Source organism: Guillardia theta, assembly GCF_000315625.1.
Source record: "Guillardia theta CCMP2712 unplaced genomic scaffold GUITHscaffold_3, whole genome shotgun sequence".
Taxonomy (NCBI): domain Eukaryota; class Cryptophyceae; order Pyrenomonadales; family Geminigeraceae; genus Guillardia; species Guillardia theta.
In genome coordinates, this window is record NW_005434671.1 from 485,684 (window position 1) to 505,893 (window position 20,210).

Below are 20,210 nucleotides of genomic sequence, written 5' to 3' on the forward strand. Positions count from 1 at the left end.
CACCATCCTCCTCTCTAAACAAAAGCATTTCATGATTGACCCCACCCCTCCCTCCATCCTGGAGCATCAAAGATTTAACATCACCCTCACCCCATATTTTCCCTCTCAATACCTCTATCTGAGAGGGTAGAGTAGTACCACCCTCTAAGCCACTGTGAATGTCAAAAATCAATATAAATTATAAAATGTTTGTTTCAATTCAATGGAGCAGTTTTGAAAACTTCAGAATTACAAACGTCCGCACAACTTGAAACAAATTTTACAAAACGGCAAATTTTGTTGACCCTTGTTTGAAGTCACTTCAACCACCCTGACCCCCTCTTAGATCATCAATAGGACCCCTACAGGAAGATTGAATCCTTGAACCCACCCAGGGTAACCTCCCCTTGTTCATGGAGGATGGTGGGGTAGTATAATAGACTTCTGAAGTTTGATGAGGGGGTAGGGGTAGAAAACCTCAAGTCTGGAACCACAAACGATGGATGACCAGAGATACAACCGCGGAAGTGGCTGACCAGAGGCCGACAATGGCAGATGCTGAGCAGATGCCGTGTGATGGTATATACAAGTTGCATTGAGGTAAAGCAACGAGGAGAAGCAACAGAGAGGAGGCAAAGAGAGATTTAAGAACTCTGTGGCACATAATCAAGTCCTAGGGAATGGGAGCCAGTCAAGAAATGCATTCGCAGGACAGTATCTGAACTTGGAGGAGACTCCCTGGCGTATTTTCTCAGGACTCAACTGTCAAGAGAACTGGATGAGATTCTGTTGTATCATCCTCTCTCTCATCTTGTTTTTGCGCCATTCTTCGAGCTTCTTCCTGCCTGCTCTGCTTGCTCCGCGTCCAGGTCTGGTTAGGTGGCGTTACGACCACTCCGGGGCAACAAATACGATCTGCAGGCTTGATGGAGAGAGTCGACGTGCTCGTCCTCCTCGAAGTGCGTGCATGCGCAGGAACCATGTCCGATGAGCTCAATCCTGATCTCCCTTGCAGGCAAAGAGAGGAGGAGGCAGCCAGGACTCAAGAACCCCACTGGGACACCTCCATCCGGTCGAGCGAGTGATCCTCGCACAGGGAGGAGGGTGACCAGCGCGCCGGTTGAGACGATAGTTCTGGCGTACAACAAGCCCGTAGGATTGATCACAACCCATGATGACGAGCTCGGGAGGAAGACGGTGGCACCTGCTAGCTGCGGACGGTGTGTTCCGCATTGATCTTGGATGCAGGTGTACGATGACGTGCACGACAGCCTGCCGAAGCATCTGTGTGGCGTGTGGAGGGGCGTCTGAAGGTGCTGAAGCAGCCTTGCAGGAAGAGGCACAAGTGGCATGCGATCGGCAGGCTCGATGCAGACACGGATGGCCTGCTGCTGCTGACCAACGATGGGGTACGGTCGGCTTCGTGATGGGGCAGTTCCGTTGAGCCTGCGACAGGCTCTTGTGCATCATGCGACGCATCCCTCGTCCAAGGTGGACGCGGATGTTTCTTCATGCTCCTCCGTTGACTTCCATAAAGGTTCCGAAGACGTACATGGCACTCTGTAGAGGGATCCTACAGGAGGAACAGATTCAACAGCTGAGGGAGGGTGTCGAACTGACGGGAGGGTTGGGGACGTCGCTGCCTGCTGAGGTGGCGATTTGATGGGTGTTCTGTTTCAGAAGTTTCACATTGCACAGATCGTGGTGGAAGGGTTCGAGGAGAACGCGACCTTGCTGAGAATCACGATCTGTGAGGGAAAGAACCGGCAGGTGAGAAACCGGGAGCGCTGAGAGATGTGAGATTGACCGATGGGGATGAAGATCCGGAGGATGTTGTTGGCTATCAACTCACAAGTGAGTATCGGCCCGCAAGGTCATACGCTCACCTGATCGCCAGGTCTTGACACTGACAAGGTTGTCTATTGGAGATATCTCAATCGAGAATATTGACAGCGGCAGGTGAGCAAGCGATGGAGAAAGAGGGAGGAGGGAAGAGAGGAGAGGGCAGAAGCGCAGACGAAAGGAAGGAGAGAGGAAGCGTCCTGGCGTACACGTTTACAGTTTTCGATGTCTCAGGTGGAGAATGTTAACGGACAGTCAAGTGCTCAACTGCTTGAATTATAGCCCAAAGACTGCTGATATATAAAGGTTTGTGTTGCCTGCTTGCCTGCTGGCCCACCCCAGCCCACCACGCTTGTATCCTACATACTCTCATTGCCTACAACAGGATCGCCTCTGATATGTCTCGTCACCATCTATATCTTCTCCCCCCTCGCCCTCCCCCTGGACAACCTCTCCCGTTCCAGCTGCCATTCTAAAATGACGTACGCAGGATAGCCAAGGTTTGATTCCAGATTCATGTTTCTCATCCAAGCTTCCCGATCGTTTCCTTGTGCGTCAAGCTAGCGATCCCACCTTCCACCATGGACGCGAAGATCCCCGAAACGGTGAAGACTCCCCCGACAATGGCGCAGAGTTTGGTCAGGAAGTGATAGTTGGACTCCCTCGACGTCTTGACCTGTCACATCAAGATAAGTGAGCGACGCCTGGCATGTGGCAGCCCTTCTTACATGCACGATGATGGGGAGGATGTCGTAGTTGATCCGAGCGGTGGGAACTTCGGCGTATCTCTGCACCTTGTTCGTGTGGACCACATAGCCGTGGGCCTCCACTGGTGGGATGCCCCAGCTGCGAGGGAGCTCGACCACGTTCTTGACAACCTTCACGTAATGCTCCCAGACTGTCGGAGTCCTCTCCTGCGAGAAGGCGATGAGAAGCGTTAGAGGACAGAGAGGAGGAAGTGAGAATAGGGGTCCAAGGACAGACGGAATTGGCTTACCTCGCTGAGGAACTTCTTGTCGTCGAGAGAGCCTACAGCCTGCGCGATGTCTGGAGGCATCACAACCCATGCTGTCTCTGACAGGAAGGGGCCAAAGGAAAGATGGTTGACAGTGTGAGAGACATCCATAGTAGCCCAGTTGAACTCATGCCCATCTAGAAGGGAGTAGGAGAGGGAGAGGTAAGAGACCAATCATACAATGCTAGTAAACCCTACCTGAAACTGCCTGCAAGATGATCGATCCAGGAGCTCGTTGCACATGCAGCATCCCAGCGACCTTTCAAACTTTCGTCAGATGGGATCTCGGGAGTGGAAGCACTAGGACGCAGAACACACAGTGACATGGAGCGAGCATGGACAAGATTCTCACCATGCAACCCACTCCGTTGTGACTTTCCTTCTCGCCATCCTGTTCCTTGTCCACCACCCGGGATTTCGGGGCCTGCTCTGCTCTCATGCGCTCGTACACTCTCCCGCAGGCATACCTGGAGGTTCACTTGCTTCATCAGGTGCTCTGCCCATGACACGATGGCGTCGACAGAGCGCTCCCCATGGTACTTCTCGTGGTCCTTATCGAGAGGATCGTCCTGCCACCACCTCGTTACCATCCGCCTGAGGAGGATCGGCCTCGTGAGTCTTCACCTTGCGGAAGACCATGATGGAGGGGAAGGCATCGATGTGGTACTTGGTGCACAACGACTCGGCTTTGTCCGAGGTGCAGTCCACCTTGGCCAGCACCAGTCGCGCGTCGTCCGGGTGGGCCTCCCCAAACTTCTTCGCTGACTTCTCCCACACCGGCTCGAGCTTTTGGCACCAGTGGCACCAGGGGGTGTAGAAGTTGACGACCAAGATCTTTTAAACAGCGTCACCGTCCTCGATCCCCCGAGCGCCCGCCCTACCTCGTGCTCGAAGCGGTGCTTGTCGAAGTCTCCTGCTGTCAGAGTGATCAGCTTCGATTCGCCTTCGTGCGGCGCCTCGTCAATCGTGTGCTTCAGGTTCTTCCTCTCCTTGTGCACCCCGAGCTGCCTCCCGTTCTTGTCCAGGTGCACCTTGGTCACCTTCGAAGAGATGCCTGCGTCGTGGGTCCCCATGAAGTTTGCAGCATCCACACTTGCGTACTCGCACGACAGATGGTTGAAGGTGAAGTTGAAGTTGATCTGCAGCAGGCTGTCTGCTCCTGTCTTCATGTGGCTGTAATGGTCGAGCACGACAGACGTCTCGCTGTTGAGCGCTCTCCACGCAAAGATCTGCGCAGGGCCAGGAATCAACAGGGCACAGAGAGGACCAGCGGGATGAAGACCTGGGCTACGATGAGGTACACCATCAGCACACCGGTCAAGATGGAGATGATGGAGCCAGTGATAGTGCCCTCTGTGAGCTCGGCATTGAGATCGTGCTTGATCTTGCGCCAGCTGCCACCAAAGGATCAGTAAAGGATCGGAGCAAACACTCGCTCGGCTGGGTGGCGGGTGAGGCAGAGGAGGACAGGGACAGGCAAAGGGAAAGAGGGAGAGGAAGAAGGAGCAGGAGCAGGAGGAGCAGGAGGAGTTTTGCCACATTCTACCTCAGCGCCATCTGAGCTAGCGTCGGCATTGCCCGTGACGTTGCAATACAATGTACCCCCGTCCCCACTCATCCACTCATCGCCCTCGCACCCAACCAGTCAACTCAGGACCCGCCTCAGGTCGGTAAATCCGATGGGTGAGAGGAGGGAGGAGGGGCTTCATCCTACAACTGCCACCCTACCCCTTACATGCGACCCGCCACCGTTAGGGAGTGACCACCGTCACGGCAGGAAAGCACCCACCCGTATCGATTGGAAGGACCCCATCCGACGCCTCAGATCTCTGGTGATGAACAAAGAGATAAAAGGATGTCATACTTTTACTAGTGCTCTTCTTATGTTTTTCTTTCTCTTGCCATATTATGAGGGCGTCTCCAAGTTGAGACCCCCCCACAAGTCTCCATTCAAGGACCACCCACCTGTTTCATTCACTTGCCACCCCTACCCCCTTTTCAGAACCACCCTGCACCACCGAGTAAAGTTGGAGTAATAGTACCCCAGATCGCTGGTGGTACGGCCATGGCCGTCCTGCCCCGAATTCCTTCTCTCCCCCTGCCCTCCCCCTCCCTCTCCTCTTCTCCCTTCCTTCCTCCCTCCCTCCCTCCTCCCTCTTTATATCTCATGGTCCTGTCTCCAGTTATCCTTCTCTCGACTTGTATGCCCTCCCTCCCTCCCTCCCTCCCTCCCTCCTTCCGTCCTATCCTTGAACATGCTTGAGTGGTCATGCCCAATGGCTTGCAGCTGATCATATTCCGTACTGGTGTCACGATTTCCAACCTTGGTCTTGACTTTAAGTACTGCTGTACTTATTTTCTCCTTCCTCCTGTAGCCGTTTGTGTGTCTCTCTAGCGCTTCCTAGCTCCTCTGCCCTCGCACTGCACGCTTTCATTTCTTACCACCGTGTTCCCATTGCTGCATAATGATTGTTCATCTCTTTTTCCTCACTTTGCTATACACCTGTGCGTTTATCACTGCATTCACTGCATAAAGCACATTTCTTGCACCTCGACCATTCACTGTCCAGATGCTCGTTCTAAACTTGAAGAACCAATTTCTAAGCACTTTTTTCTTGACTGATGTGGCTTCTGCCCATTTCTTTGGTGCACACAACGCTTTTAACAGCTTTTTGTGATCAGATTTTCGTCTGCTTGCTCGTTAGCTGAGTCTTGGATCCTGCGGAGGGGGTTTGACCACTGTAAGTCTTCAACATGGAAGCCAAGCCGTCACAGAAGCGAGAAGGAATGTCCTTTGGTGAGAGCTCCTTGGACAGTCTTGTTGTGTCCTGCATTGATGAGCGGCAATACAGACGTTCCTGAGCGATACCAAGTGATCAAGAGGTTTCAGCTCCGTTGGATTTCACTGGTTCTTACATTTCATTTCCTGTTTTCAGACTGGGGGAGGGATCCTTTGGTCTTGTAGTCGCAGCCAAGGATGCCGTTGCGGGGAAGCGCGTTGCCATCAAGAAGATCAAGGATGCTGTAGAGGATGAGCAAGATGGGAAGCGGTTGAGACCCCTCGTCTCCTCGCGCACCGTTTGATGTTGCGCTGCTGTGCAGGTTGCTGAGGGAGCTGAAACTCCTTCGCTACTGTCGTGGGCACGAGAACTTCATCATCATCAAGGACATCATCTTGTCCCCCCCGGGCAAAGACTTCAAAGACATCTACATTGTCCGTGATGCCTCGCCATGAAGTGCGGTCTCTCACTGTGTGCTGTCGGATGCCTGCAGGTCACGGACTTGATGGATACGGATTTGCATCGAATCGTTCGTTCACCGCAGCCGCTCTCTGATGATCATGTGGAGTCGATAAAAGAGATTCTCGTTTGGACTTACCTGCTCTACAAGGTCCGATACTTCATATACCAAGTTCTGAGAGGCCTCAAATATATCCACTCTGCGCATGTCATGCACAGGGACTTGAAGGTTGGTAGACTGTGCATCCTCATCTTCAACGGCAGTGACGACCCTATCAGCCCAATAATCTTCTTGTCAATGCAAACTGTGATCTAAAAATCTGTGATCTGGTATGGGGCGATGATGGTGAGTGACTTGCTGATGGTTGTCCTCAGGGACTAGCGAGGCTCTCCGACGGTGATGAATCGTTGATGACCTGCTATGTTGTTACAAGGTCATTGAGACGCATCGATTGTTTCGGGATTTTCATATCATGACAGATGGTACCGAGCGCCGGAGCTCCTCCTGGGGAACAAGCAGTACACGTCTGCCAACATTGAATGCCGAGGAGTGTTTCTCATGCACTGCATTCAGGGATGCGATCGACATGTGGTCAGTTGGCTGCGTCCTGGCAGAATTGCTGGGGAGAAAGCCGCTTTTTCAGGCAATCACATTGTCCCATCCCCTTCTTCTCAAGCTCTTGCAGGGAAAAGACTATGTTGAGATGTTGCAATTAATCATCGGTCTCCATGGAAATCCCAAGAAAACAGATTTGGTGATGCTGGAAATTGTTGAATTCAGTCTGTCTCATTGCAACCATGTTGTAGAAACATATCAGCGAGAAGGCTCAAAGGTTTCTCTCAGACAAAACTCTTTTCCCAGCTTCGAAAAGGTTTTTACCACGGAGCCGTACCCAACCTAAGACGAGCTTTCCGCAGAGTGCGCTGGGCTGACTTGTTCCCGAGGGCAAACACACAAGTACGCGGCTCTATGGGGAGTGGAGTGACAATGTTCTGATGCTACTCCGTCTCAGGCGCTGGACCTGCTCGACAATCTCCTTCAGTTCAACCCAGAGAAGCGTCTCACTGCGGAGCAGGTGAGTGAGACTTGGTGCTCACCAGGTTCTCAACTCGAAGACAGGCGCTCGCACATCCTTACATGCACGAGCTGCATGATGTTGATGATGAGCCTTCGGTAAGGAGGCGGCGGCAAGTTTCAATCACGTCAGAGTCACGAACTTTTGCTCAGGCCCCAGACATTTTCGACTTCAGCTTTGAGCGTCAGAAGGTGAGGCGAAGCTGACGGCTACACTTTCCTTGCGCGCGCCTCTGACACGATCATCCTACGGCAGCTCTCTGTAGCTCAGATCCGGGAGATAGTCGTGCAAGAAAGCCTCCTCTTCTCTAACCTGGACAACAAGGACCTGGCAGTGCCGATGCAGTCGGATGTGACAGCGAGACGTTGAGGCTCTTGCATCATACGCAAAGAGGCATCTTAGGCTAAGCTCGATTCTTTGTTTTATTATTTTACATTTTTTCTCTGTCAAAGCTAACTAGCTCTGTCAAAGCTAAAGTCCGTGCATGCTGCGATCCATTCCGAGATGTTCGCTGTGTCAAAGTGTGTCAGACCAGAGATGCGAGCGCGTGAGAGGGAACCACCTGTCTTCCTCGCGCTTGCTCGGGAAGCCGTTGAACTCAGCGGATTGTCGGTATTGGACAGGTTCCTCATCCGTATTGCTCTAGGTCAGACAGTCAGTCACCATTCACCTACGAAGGGAGAGAGATCTGACCCTCTTCCATCTCTGCCGCAGCTTCTGAAACCAGGTCCTCTTGCCGAAACCTTTCTCAGCCTTCGGAAGCGATCTGCCGCCAAGCTCAACACCCTCTCACGACACGTCAAACAGCATACGGAGATGTACTGAACATCAGCTCTCCACTGAAGAGGCTGTTGGCATAGGCACACCATGACTCCCTAACATTCGCATCAACCGCACAGCAACAAGCGAGGGTACCGACACTCACCCGTGGTTGGGTTGTAGTTGCATTACGAGGTTGTGCTGTTCTTTCGCTTCCTCTGGACAACCTTGCAGAACGAGTAGAGCAGAGAAATGATCCAAAGTTCGGACATGCTGCGCATCAAGGGCTAGAGATTGTTGATAGAGCTCCTTCGCCCTGGCAAGATCTTCCCACACACTTTGATGCAGCAGCCCCAGATACGCCAGTGAATTGCACCTTATCTCCCGATCGCATCCAAGTTCCAGCGCCTTTCCATAATACTTGGCTGCTGCCTCATAGGCGTTGCACTCGTGTTCTAACCTCGCGAGGTTGTAAAGTGTTCTGTACATATTCGGTTGAATCGCGAGTGAGCGCACATACAGGCATCGAGCTACATCAAACATTCCCCGTTTGTGATTCAGAATCGCAAGGCCATGCAATGCTTTGATGTTATCTTGGTCGGCTTTTAAGATTTTTGTGTAAATATTGCTGGCAGCGTCCAAGTTTTTCTCCTGCATGAAGCGTGAAGCATGCAGGCAGAGCTTGTCTGCGTTTGCTTTCAGCTCTTCCTTGTCCTCGGAGTCACCGAGGAGACTCAAGAGGCTTTTGCTTGATGGACTGTGTGGACCCACCATGCCGGGTTTGATGTTTTCCAAGTCTCCAGGTGATTCGCTCATAGCACAGGAATGTTGCTGGCATTCAATTGAGGGAGCCCCACCCTACAAGTCCTTCCTGTCCCAGAAAGGTTTCAGAAGCTGTTACAAGTCAATGAAAGAATCCCCAACGCTTGCTCGCTCGTTGGTTGACTCTCCCTCTCTCTGATCAACTTGTTTGTCTCCCCCCCCCTTAATATCGCATCGCTTTGAACTTCTTCTCTGTCTGTCGGAATCAATGCAGTAGGCATCTACGTATCTACGTATGTACGGAACTATCTATGCATCTACCTGCCTCCCTCCCTCCCTCCCTCCCTCCCTCCACTCCACTCCACTCCACCACCTACTCTGCGTCCTACAAGATGCGCCTGTTTTTAACATAGGTTCTTAGTGTTCAAATGTTTCTTTTATCTTTCAAATTCTCTCCAAGAAATTCAGTTCAGCCCCACCCCAAAGGCCGGAGGAACAAGCATGCTCGGATAAACCTTTTCGACGTAACCTAGTAGCCTCATTGATGAGTGAAGACTTCCTCTGGTCTCCCATCATCTCAGATGCCCGGCTGTTCACTGTGAACCAGCGGCTCACTCAGTTGCCGCGCCACCTCGCCGGAACTCAGTGAGCCTGAGCGACCGTACGGTAGAGTCAGTGACTACTAAGCCGCCCCCGGCCGGGCTGGGCCCGGCCCGGCCGGGCGCGGCGCGGCCGGGCAGCCGGGCGGGTCCCGCCGGCCCGATCACCGCACCGTCACTGCACCCGGGTTCCGCGTCACGGTCCCGGAATCATGAGGAGTCCGGCCGGGCGGCCGCGGAGTCCGGCCGGGCGGCGGCCGCGGCGGCGGCCGCGCGGGGGGGGTGGCCCTGCGGCACTTCAGTACGCCGGTACCGGCGGTCCGTCGCCGGCCTCACTGCGCCGCCGCGGCCGACCGTCGCCGGGCTCGGACTCGCCGAGACCGTACGGTCCTGAGCGCCCTGGCACGCCCTGAGCAGTGTCCGTGACGGTCCGGGTGACTGCGGCCCCCGGCCGCCCAGGGCAGGGCATCATCGGGTGTCTCAGCCTTCCTGAGGGCCGTGCCACGGCCGCCCGGGGCGCGCGCGGCGGCCCTTCCGAACTTCCCGGCGAAGTCACGCGGCCACGGTTCGGTCCCCCGGCCCGGGCCGGCGGGGCCGGATCGGGCCCCGGCCGGGGCCCCGCGGTTTGTGCCAGGCCGCCCTGAGGGCGCGGAGGCCGGGCCGCGGTCCTGACTCCCGGTCGCGGCCGGGCCGCTGACTGGGTGCCTCGGACGGTGCAGTAGTAACGGCCGCGCCGGGTGGGCGGGACCTGGGGCGCGGCGGGACATAGGGGGTGGGTACGAGGAGGGATGTGGCCACCTTCCCAAAAGGGAAAGAAAACTCTCCGCCCCCCCGCTCCCCCCCATTCCCCGCTCGGCCCTTCCTCCACCGCCCCTCCCCCCACCCCTCCTCCTCCTCCCTTGCCGTCAGATCTATCCCTTTATCTTCCCTTGACGCGGCAAGGCAGCTCACCACCAGTCTCATACAATCCAGGACGCCATGTCGTCAAACCTGTCTTCCCCTGTTAAAGGCGCCTCCTCTGAGGTTGCGGCGACGAGCTCTCCTGCTGCTGTCAACGCCACGAGCTCACCAGCAGTCCCTAACACTCCATACTCTGCTCCTAGAACACCTGGAAGTGTTGCTGGCGTTCCGAGGACCCCCAGGAGCAACAGCGCGAGAAGGAGTGCGTCTGTACAGCCCAGCCCTTCTCGGTCCGATCTTGGCAGAAGAGGACAGCAGATCAGGGCGGATGCGGGCATCGATGCCACATCTGAGAATCCTAGAACATATATCTGGGGCACAAAGTGAGAGCATGTTTGATGTTGTTGCTCCATGCTGACATCCCTCGCCAGTATTGAGGTGCAGGCAACTAAAGAGGCTGCGAGGAGATTCTTCACGCAGTACAAGCGACCCGGATCAACAGAAAATCTTTATATCCAACTCTTGCAGCAGGTCCTTTGTGCTCTGCTCCATCTCCACTGGATGCTGACTCTGACCTCTAGGCTCATGCACGCAAGACATTTTACATCAACTTAGATTGCAGACATGTCTTCTCTTTCGACGGCTCGCTCTACGACAAGCTTGTACAATACCCAACGGTGAGCTGGACATTCGAGCTCTCACCAGCGACTGATGGCGTCTCACAGGAAACTATCACCATCTTCGACGTGGTCATGAGCGAACTGCATGCGGAATTGACCGCGGACGACCCCGACGCTTCGTCCCTCTCGATGCAAGTCCGCACGTTCAACCTCATCGACACGGCCGTCATGAGGAACCTGAACCCATCGGACGTGGACAAGCTCGTCTGCCTCAAGGGCATGATCATCAGGACCAGCGCTGTGGTCCCGGACCTTCAGCGAGGGTACTTCGAATGCCTCACCTGCCAGGCAGCGGAGGAGGTGGACATCATGAATGGCCGTATCCAAGAGCCCACGAGCTGCAAGTACTGTAAGGCGTCGAACTCGATGGAGCTCAGGCACAACCGCTGCCTCTTCAAGGACAAGCAGCTGGTGAGGCTGCAGGAAAACCCGGAGGACATCCCACAGGGCGAGACTCCGATGACTGTCAACCTCTGCGTGTTTGAGGACCTTGTGGACGCGGCGAAGCCAGGAGACAGGATGGAGGTCACTGGCATCTATCGCGCGCAGCCAATTCGCACGCAGAGCAGGACGAGGACGTTGAAGTCAGTGTACAAGACGTACATCGACGTGATCCACTTCAAGCGGACGGAGAAGTCGAGGATGGGAGATTCTTCGTTTTCCACGGACGAGCTGCAGGAGGACAACCGCCTTGAGAAGGAGATCGAGCAGAGAGTGAGCAGCAACCTCCCTCCTCCCTCCCTCCGTCCCTCCTCCTCCCTCCCTCCCGCCTCTGACTTGCTGCCTCCTGCAGAAACAACGTGCGTTGAAGCTCGCGGCGGACCCTAACATCTACCAGAAGCTCATCGACTCCTTCGCTCCAAGCATCTACGAGATGGATGATGTCAAGAAGGGCCTCCTCTGCCAGCTCTTCGGCGGTAGCAACAAGTCCTGCAAGGGCGCCTCCTCCGGCCGCTTCCGAGGAGACATCAACGTCCTCCTCGTAGGAGACCCCGGCGTTTCCAAGTCCCAGCTCCTCCAGTACGTCCACAAGATCGCCCCCAGGGGGATCTACACGTCGGGTAAGGGAAGCTCGGCAGTGGGTCTGACGGCCTACGTGAAGAAGGACCCGGAGACTAAGGACATCGTACTCGAGAGCGGGGCCCTGGTGCTCAGCGACCGAGGCATCTGCTGCATCGACGAGTTCGACAAGATGTCTGAGTCAGCGCGTGCGATCCTGCACGAGGCGATGGAGCAGCAGACTATCTCGGTGGCCAAGGCAGGGATCATCTGCAGCCTCAACGCCAGGACCTCCATCCTTGCGGCCGCCAACCCCATCCAGAGCAGGTACAACCCGCAGCTCTCCGTGGTGGAGAACATGAATCTTCCTCCCACGCTGCTGTCAAGGTTCGATCTCATCTACCTGGTCCTGGACCAGCCGAACCCAACGACGGACAGGAGGCTGGCCAAGCATCTGGTGTCGCTCTACCTCAAGAACCCTCCTCGCCTCGCCCAGTCCATCCTCTCCCTCGAGGAGTTCGCGGAGTTCGTGTCCTACGCCAGGAACGAGTGCCATCCTGTCCTCAACGACGATGCCAAGACGGCGCTCATCGACGGCTACGTGCAGATGCGGCGCATGGCCACGAGCAGGAACACCATCACCGCCACCCCCCGTCAGCTCGAGTCCATCATCCGCCTAGCAGAGGCGCACGCCAAGATGCGCCTGGCTAATGAAGTGGAGACGATCGACGTGGAGGAGGCGATGAGGCTGCTCAGAGTGGCGACCCAGAGCGCAGCAACGGACCCGAGGACGGGAAGGATCGATATGGACTTGATCAACACCGGACGCAGCGCCTCCTCCCGCGTCCGTATCGCCCAGCTGGTCAACATGCTCAAGCAGAAGCTCGTCGAGGTGAGGACGCTCTCCCTTGCTTGTGCTGCTTGCTGACGTTTTCTGGCAGCGGCTGGCAACGGGGACGATGAGTTTCCAGTCGCTGGTGGAGATGGTGCAGGAGGAGAGCTCTGTGGTGAGCGACTCTTCCTCCTCCTCCTCCTCCTCCTCCTCCCCTCCTTGTCCTCTTCTCCTCTTTTGCTTCTCCTCCTTTCCTTTTTTCTCTTCTCGTTTTATGGAAGCGCCCTCCTCTCTTTCCATCCCTTGTCTCTTCTCTTCCCTCTCATCCCCTGCTCTCACATCAGCTCTCGCCCCTCGCTCGAGCCACAGCAACTGACTGCTGGAGCAGGAGATCTCCACCCAGGAACTGCAGGCTGCTATCCGCCAGCTCGCAGACGAGGATGCGGTTGTAACTTCCGGGCATGGCCACCACATGACTCTTGCAAGAGCGCGATAAGGAGGAGGAGGAGGCGTTAGTGTTGATTTACCGGTTGCGTTAAAGTAGGGATGAGAAACAAATGAATTCAAACTCGTGAATCTTTCTTATACACGTGGAAAACTGATTCCCCTCTCCTCCTCCTCCTTCCCCTCCCCCTCATTTCTCAGGGAGCTCAGCAGCCGGACGACTTCCCCTCCCCCAGCCACCCCCCGCCCCTCTACTCTCCTCTCTCCTTCCCCGACAGTCCAAACGATTGAAATGTTACACGTGACTAGCTCGTCACGGAGTGTTGCTTCTTGCTGTCCCTCAGCTCCCTTTGCAGGTCCTCCACCTTCCTCTTGTCCTTCCCCACCTCCACCCTCCTCCTCAGCTGCACCAGCCACTCCCGCGCGATCACGATGCCTACTAGCCACATGGTGACCAGCACGACCGTGCACAGAGCCGCGACTGTCCGCGATCCCTTCATCTTGGCGATCACCAGCCGCCCTGCGTTCCGCTCGTCCTCCTTTGCCTCCAGCCCCTCTCTCTCTAGGAAGTTCTTCACCGCGGGCTTCAGCACAGACTGCCGGCCGGGCGAGTGCTTTCCCTGCCCGGTAACCACCGTCACATTCTTGCCCGGCGGGTTGAACGACAGGCCGTACTCGAGCGCCAGGACCGACGCGTTGGGGGACATGCTGTGCAGGTCGATGTACAGGCTGCCGTCCTCCCCCGCCCGCATGCAGGACGAGAAGGGAACGATCTTCTCCTCTAACCCAAGCGTGAACCACCTCATCGCTCCCTTCCCATCCCCCTTCGCCATGTGCCCGTCGATGAGCGCGTTGAGGACAGTCGGCCCCAGCTGGCAGCCATTCCTCCTCATCTCCTCGAACTTCCCCCCCGCCTCCTCCAGCCTCCCCGCCAGGCACAAGGCGAAGATGACGGAGGTGTAGACGTGAGACGTCAACGGCCCCCGCCTCCTCTTCAGCTCCTCGAACAGAGCCAGGGCCTTGTCCGTCTCTCCCGCACGCCCATGGGTGGCAATGAGGATCGAGATGGTACTCCCGTCCGGTGCAGCGCCTCCCCCCAGCTCCCACTTCCTCATCAAGTCCATCTCTGGGAAGTTCTTTTGCCCCCCGTCCTCCTGCTGCCCCTCCTGACTCGTCGGCGGCTGCGGTGGACTCCCCGGCTGCGGTCCTTCCCGGTCTCCACTCAAGTGCTTCTCCTTGGCATGGAAGTTCTCGTCGCACACAAGAAAGTCCAGAATCAACCTAAGGACACAAAGCTTCAATGAAAAGATCATGGTTGTATTGCATCGTCTGCTCCTGCTCCTGCTCCTGCTCCTGCTCCTGCTCCTGCTCCTGCTCCTGCTCCTGCTCCTCCCTCTTCTAATCCTGAACTCTCTCCTTCTTCCCAAATCCCAGCTTCTACCGCTTGTCTTCTGTCCGAACTTCCCTCCGACTCCCCAGCCCTCCTTTCCTTACCTTGGCTCGAACTGCGAGTCTATTCCGAAGTTGTGCATGTTTGAAATAAGGTTGTACATGTTTTGCATCTTTCCGCTCCTTGATAGAGTTCGCATGATCGCGTTAAATGCTCTCTTGTCCAACATGATCTGAAATAACCAACATCAACATCAACATCTTCACCGTCGTCATCGACAGTAAAATTGTCATCGACAGTAAAATTTTCATCCACAACACATCCTTCATCATCGTCGTCATCATCATTTTCATCGGCATCATCATCTTCGTCATCGTCTCCTCCTTCTCTATCTCTCCATCCATCGCAACAACAGAAACAGAGCAAGAACAGGAGCACTCACCCGCTCGCTGTCCATCTCCTCGAGGATAGCCTTCACTTCCTCGAACATGCGGAGGTTCGCGTACCTGTCGATGAGAGGAGTGTAGGTCTGGGCAGTTGCATGCAGCCCTGCCTGCTTGACCTCCCTGATTGTCATCCTCGCCTCATACAGCTTGTTCAGTCGAGTGAACATGTACACTGCTGAGTTGTACAGTACGAGATCTGGCTTCGGGTCTCTGCGCTTGAACGTGTTCCAGAACTTCTCTGCTTCGGAGTAGCCATGGTTGCGGCAGAAGGCGTAGATGACGATCGAACGCAGATGATTGTCTCGGAGGCTGTCCCTAGCCTCCAGCTCCTCAACGATCTGACGGACTTCCTGCATTTTCCCCTCCTCCTGGTACTTCTTGAGCATCAGCGTGTACGTTGCCGTGGTCGGGGCGATCCCTCTCATCAGCATGCCCTGCATGAGCTCCTCTGCTTCACTGGCAGACGATGACTTGGATATCATCTCCGTGTAATGGTACACGTCCGCCTTGCCTTGCAAGCTGATAGACCGGAAGAATTGCATGCATTCGTGAGAGGAGAGCTGCTTCAGCTTCATCATGATCTGTTTGGACTCCGCGATCCTCCTCCTCTCCTCCTCCCCCTGCCTCCTCTCCTTCCCTTGCAGCCCGTCGGGTGCCTCAGCACGTGCGGCGCTCCCAGAGGTCATGGACCTCCACATAGAGCGCGCGAGCCAGAGTCTGCCCATGACGGTCTTTCCTCTTGAAGCCATGAGCGACGCCTACGTTACCTTCTCGCCTTCAACCTCCTCTCCCCCTCCTCCTCTCCCCCTCTTCCTCCTCCTTCTATGCCCCCCCTCGTCGCCTTCCTCGCATTCCTGCACTGAAGTACCGTGGAGCGGAATCGGACCACCCCTTTCAACTACACCCCAAATAAAAAATTGACTACCGGTGTTAAAAAAAGATTTAATCAACAATCACCCCTCCTTTTATCTTGAAAATTGATTCATAGGAGGATTGCTTGCACAGCACTAGGGGGGTCATGACCCCCACCTACACTCCGTACCCTTCCTCCAAATTCTTTCCCGTCCTCCCAAACTCGAATCCTACTCTACCACCACATTCTCTTCCTCTCTCCTCCTCCTCACTCCTCCTCTCTCCTCCTCTCCTCCTCTCTCTTGTTCCTTCCGATCCTTCTTTCTAACCCAGAATCGCACATCATCGTCCTCTTCCCCGTCTCCCTCACCCGTAATATTTGCTGTCCCCGCCCCATCCTGTTCCTCTTCCTCTCCTCTAGTGCTATACGGATCCAGCTCTTTCCTCTACATCCTCCATCTTCCTCGTCACTTCCTGCAGAATCGTTGCCAGTAACATCGCCATCTTTGCGCTTGCATGCTCGCTGATCGTCGTCCTCCCTCAATCCCCTGACCTCCACGTATAATTCACTTTCTTCATCCCACGTTTGCCCTCTTTTTCTTACCTCCCACTGCTTGCGTCCTCTCTGTCCTACATCGGTCCCTTGCCATGAACCCCTTTGACCTCGTCCCAAGCGCGTGCACCCCCCCCCTCCCCCCCCCTCTCCGTATTTTCACTGTAACACGTACCCTGAAATCCACCTTCTCATGATGCATTTCACCTCCATCCCTCTTTGTCCCCTCTTATTTCTTACGCTTCCCACCTTCGAATCCTCCAGGGTCTGCCCCCGCCCCCCCGCCAACCAAGCTCCTTCCTTCATCCATTCCACATGTTACAGTGCTCTTGAGGCCAACCTGGCCAAGGGAACCTCATTTCCTTCTTCTCTTCGCTCCTTCCCCATCCTCGAGCTCCTTGACTCTGAACGATTTGTTCACCTGCTGACATCCTCCTTGCTCCGGAGCAGTCAGATCCAACAACCCAGCAAGACCCCAGCAGGCTCACAGCAGACCATGACCTTGTGATCGTAACTCCGACATGCTGCTGGACTTGAAATCAAGTAGCCTCCCTGCCTTGGCTGTTTGGGAGGCCCTGAGTTGCGTGCCAGCTTCTGAGATCCTGATCTCCTTCGCGCTATGGTGGATGCTCTACCTTGGCAGCAAGCTTGCACTCAGGTTGTCAGGTTGCTGTGGTTGTAATGCACCTTGACCCCCCTGCCCTCGGACAGGAATTTCCCAGTGTATGTCTCCTGGGATGCGGTGACCCAATACAAAGCAAGAGGGCTCGTGCCATCTACAGGTTTGACCCGCACGTCGAGGAGGCTCTGGGTTGAAATGTCTTGCCGCTTCTTCAGTCTTCCTCCTCTTGATCGTTCCTTCTTCGATCTGGGCGATCGCCTACGATGATGTCAGTGACTTGACAACTTGCTGATGGCTGGGACATTCTGATGCTCTCGGGATGGCAGGAGCTCAAGCACATGCGCGTGACGGGGAAGACGGAGCTGTCGAACTCGATCATTGCGGTGGCGGCTGGCTACTTCATGTACGACAGTCTCATCGTGTTCTGGCACCTGAAGCATGATGGGGTGAGACCATCATGTCGGACCTGCGACGATCCTTTGATGCCTTGCTGTTTCCTCTTCTTCCCATCAGGTCGCGTACCTGGTCCACGGAGTCCTCTGCATGTTCACTTACCTCATCGCTGTCATGTACCAAGTTTATCAGGTAGCCGAGCCCGTCGCTCTCCCTCCTGCAGACTGCAGGGGCTGACTCTGGTCGTGGCTGTTCAGTTCTACGGGCCTGTCTTCCTCTTGTTTGAATCCACCACTCTGTTTGTCAACGCCCGATGGTGAGGCGTCCACCACCACCCGCACCACCACCACCTCCTCCTCCTCCTACATCACCACTGCTACCACCACATCCTCTCCCTCTTCAAGACCTCAGAACCCTCCAGGCTGCTCTACGAGTTGAAGATGACAAGCACGAGCCTCTACTTCTACAATGGTGATGCAAGAACCTGGTGCGGCGTCCTCGGAGTCGCTTACTGTCGCTAGGTCTTGCTCTCCTGCTCTCCTGGATTTTCGTGAGGCTCGTCTTCGGATACACCTACTCCTACTTCTTCTGGATGGACACGGTATGCCCTTTTCCTCCTCCCCACCCCCAACGTGTATAGAGATGTGACCGGCTGATTGCAGCTCGACGCTCACAGCAAGAAGAATCTTGACTTCTTCATTATCCTCTGGTTCGCTTCCCCACCATCCCTGGAGCTCCACCAACCCCGTGCTGCAGGTACACGACAGCCAACATCGGGCTCAATTTCCTCAACACCATCTGGTTCTTCAAGATTCTCAGGGTGCGGCTCACCTTGACCTCCCCTGGCTCCTTGACGTGTCTTGCACAGGGAGCTCTACGGGCCCTTCGGGGCAAGAAGGCTTGAAGGGTTTCTTGTAAGGCGGCGTTGGATTCAAGAGAAAGATTTTGTAAATGAAAGAGAATCAAGGGAAAATGATGAAGGGTCGCAAGACTCGGGCATGTAGAAGGCAAGGTAAAAGCACTATCACAAAAGTCTTCACGCCATGGCAGCAAGCTCTGCTTCCAGAGTTTTGATCTCCTGCTCAACTGCAGCTTGACTTGCGATCTTCTCCGCCTGCTCCTGGTTGGGAGTGAGTTCACCCTTGTCGACTTTGCCCTTGAGCTCATCAATCTGCTTGAGCTTCTTCTTGAGATTTCGGATCTTGCAACCAAACTCAGTCGCCATGGACAACAGATCGATCGTCCTCTTCTCACCCTCTTCTGGAGAGCTTCCTTGGGATCCATCGGGGCCTCCTCCGTCTTGGCTGCCTCCGCCTTCAAGCTCACCTTCTCCACTCCTTCTGCTACCTCATCGACACTCGAGCCGGCCTTGGCAGCCTCCTCCTTCCTCTTCTTCCGGTTCTCGTTCCTCCGTTGATGCTGGCTCTTGGGTTTCTGCTGGGAGGCGGCGAAGGCTTCAGGGTCCATGCCGGGCACAAACCCAGGGATCTGCTCGTCCCTCCATCTGCGATACTTGAGCAACCAGCACAATGCCCGACAACGTCAGGGTCTCACTTGGATCCCCTCGTTTCGAACTTCTTCACCTCGTCCGGAGGGACGTACCCTTTCTTCACCTTCACCTCCTTGCGCCAGGTCCCATCGGGACGCTGAGAGGCTGGGATGACCTGCCACAGGAAGGATCACACTAGTCCCATTAACGACCATCGGGAAGCAGCATGCGCATTTCAACGTGTTCGAGAACCAAAGACATGAAGGGACAGTGGCAGTGTGCCGAATGATGTTGGTGGAGCAGGAGAGTGATCATGGCAAGCGTTCCTGATTGGATATGTGCTCGCTATTCCATTGCAAATTGCTCACATCTCAACCACCTTGGTGAATGCAACTATCCTGTACTAGCACGACCAAATTTCTTCAGCGATATCATACTCGTCAAAACATTCTCATATCCCACGATCTTGTCGGCATCCTGAAATTCTCCACTCTCAATGGTATGGAGCATCTTGGTTTATAAAACAAATGATGGGTCGCCGTGTCCCATTCAACTCTTGCACCCACCAAACTCTGTTGAGATCTCGGTTATCCTTATCTTCAACTTCTCTACCTTCTTCTGAAGGACACATCTCTCTTAACAACCTCGCTTCACTCTCTCCTCCCCTCCTCTCCCGAACTCACATCATATTTGTCGTCGTCTGCCATTACAGAGCTGCTGGTCACGTGGCACCTTGCCGGGGCGCTGAGATGGGATGTGGTCTAGACTCAGGGCCGGGCCCGGCCGGGGGCCCGGCCGCGCTATCCGAAGGCTTGCCGCTGAGTGCCAAAGCCCCCGGCCCAGTCCGAGCCTCACTGTCAGGCTGGCACTGCCGCACCCGCCGGGTGAACTCGGGACCCGTAACGCCGTCACGGTGCCAGGGGCGGCCGGAAACTGCTAGGGGATTAGCCCGGCGCCGCCGGCCGCCGCAGTATGCGTCCCAGGCTCAGTGTCATTCCTTCGCCGGTGGCCCGTGTCAGTTAACTGAGTTTGCTCAATCGATAGGACAGCAGCCTGATGAGAGTAGGCTCTCCCGGCTTGCTGTCTTTTCTCTTCCGAGTCACTGAGTCTCGCCGCGCCATATGCCATACGGCCCGGCCGGGCGCGCGGCGCCGGCGCCGCCGCCCGGCGTCCGATCGGCCGGGCCCGGCCCGGGCCTGCCGGCGCGGCCAGTGCGCCGCGATCGGACTGAGCCCAAGTTACTACGGTGCCGTCTCAGTCCTCAGCCGATTGTCCTCGTACTGATTTTTAACTTAACTTTGAGTAAAGCTCGAAATTTATGGGGTGGGGTGGTTCGGTT

At 55.5% G+C, this 20,210-nt stretch overlaps 8 protein-coding genes across 8 annotated transcripts; 4 read left to right on the forward strand and 4 right to left on the reverse strand.

Annotated features, from left to right (window-relative positions):
* Positions 1-966: 966 nt before the first annotated feature.
* On the forward strand, positions 967-1,942 carry GUITHDRAFT_132155 (hypothetical protein; the record flags this gene model as incomplete). Its single annotated transcript, XM_005841343.1, has 7 exons — positions 967-1,199; positions 1,313-1,388; positions 1,435-1,470; positions 1,517-1,630; positions 1,678-1,749; positions 1,801-1,833; positions 1,877-1,942. The coding sequence occupies 7 exons, from the start codon at positions 967-969 to the stop codon at positions 1,940-1,942; spliced, it is 630 nt and encodes a 209-aa protein (XP_005841400.1).
* Positions 1,943-2,344: 402 nt separating this feature from the next.
* Positions 2,345-4,411, reverse strand: GUITHDRAFT_99900 (hypothetical protein; the record flags this gene model as incomplete). Its single annotated transcript, XM_005841344.1, has 10 exons — positions 2,345-2,497; positions 2,550-2,735; positions 2,819-2,973; positions 3,035-3,095; positions 3,189-3,260; positions 3,304-3,405; positions 3,461-3,670; positions 3,718-4,065; positions 4,119-4,230; positions 4,383-4,411. 10 exons carry the CDS (start codon positions 4,409-4,411, stop codon positions 2,345-2,347), a joined length of 1,428 nt encoding a protein of 475 aa, XP_005841401.1.
* Positions 4,412-5,590: 1,179 nt separating this feature from the next.
* Positions 5,591-7,520, forward strand: GUITHDRAFT_156861 (hypothetical protein; the record flags this gene model as incomplete). Its single annotated transcript, XM_005841345.1, is given in 16 exon segments — positions 5,591-5,633; positions 5,727-5,886; positions 5,939-6,050; positions 6,110-6,178; positions 6,227-6,304; positions 6,355-6,405; positions 6,451-6,509; positions 6,556-6,600; positions 6,650-6,719; positions 6,762-6,830; positions 6,883-6,964; positions 6,984-7,033; positions 7,089-7,151; positions 7,196-7,249; positions 7,304-7,342; positions 7,407-7,520. 16 exon segments carry the CDS (start codon positions 5,591-5,593, stop codon positions 7,518-7,520), a joined length of 1,158 nt encoding a protein of 385 aa, XP_005841402.1.
* A 39-nt stretch (positions 7,521-7,559) lies between these two features.
* Positions 7,560-8,782, reverse strand: GUITHDRAFT_150007 (hypothetical protein). Its single transcript, XM_005841346.1, has 5 exons — positions 8,077-8,782; positions 7,964-8,026; positions 7,845-7,917; positions 7,714-7,793; positions 7,560-7,662 (listed from the first exon to the last, which is right to left on the reverse strand). Exons 1-5 carry the CDS (start codon positions 8,724-8,726, stop codon positions 7,623-7,625), a joined length of 906 nt encoding a protein of 301 aa, XP_005841403.1. The 5' UTR covers positions 8,727-8,782; the 3' UTR covers positions 7,560-7,622.
* Positions 8,783-10,249: 1,467 nt separating this feature from the next.
* GUITHDRAFT_99903 (DNA replication licensing factor, MCM4) lies at positions 10,250-13,178 on the forward strand (the record flags this gene model as incomplete). The annotated part of the gene is made up of 7 exons (XM_005841347.1): positions 10,250-10,554; positions 10,603-10,702; positions 10,753-10,848; positions 10,897-11,565; positions 11,645-12,742; positions 12,792-12,857; positions 13,071-13,178. 7 exons carry the CDS (start codon positions 10,250-10,252, stop codon positions 13,176-13,178), a joined length of 2,442 nt encoding a protein of 813 aa, XP_005841404.1.
* Positions 13,179-13,431: 253 nt separating this feature from the next.
* On the reverse strand, positions 13,432-15,711 carry GUITHDRAFT_99904 (hypothetical protein; the record flags this gene model as incomplete). Its single annotated transcript, XM_005841348.1, has 3 exons — positions 13,432-14,407; positions 14,621-14,748; positions 14,959-15,711. 3 exons carry the CDS (start codon positions 15,709-15,711, stop codon positions 13,432-13,434), a joined length of 1,857 nt encoding a protein of 618 aa, XP_005841405.1.
* A 1,177-nt stretch (positions 15,712-16,888) lies between these two features.
* On the forward strand, positions 16,889-18,286 carry GUITHDRAFT_99905 (hypothetical protein; the record flags this gene model as incomplete). Its single annotated transcript, XM_005841349.1, has 11 exons — positions 16,889-17,025; positions 17,079-17,149; positions 17,205-17,257; positions 17,316-17,435; positions 17,503-17,574; positions 17,640-17,698; positions 17,804-17,853; positions 17,904-17,983; positions 18,045-18,091; positions 18,139-18,202; positions 18,251-18,286. 11 exons carry the CDS (start codon positions 16,889-16,891, stop codon positions 18,284-18,286), a joined length of 789 nt encoding a protein of 262 aa, XP_005841406.1.
* A 79-nt stretch (positions 18,287-18,365) lies between these two features.
* Positions 18,366-19,594, reverse strand: GUITHDRAFT_150008 (hypothetical protein). The gene is made up of 4 exons (XM_005841350.1): positions 19,555-19,594; positions 18,937-19,046; positions 18,637-18,886; positions 18,366-18,583 (listed from the first exon to the last, which is right to left on the reverse strand). Exons 1-4 carry the CDS (start codon positions 19,576-19,578, stop codon positions 18,419-18,421), a joined length of 549 nt encoding a protein of 182 aa, XP_005841407.1. The 5' UTR covers positions 19,579-19,594; the 3' UTR covers positions 18,366-18,418.
* Between the last annotated feature and the right edge of the window lie 616 nt (positions 19,595-20,210).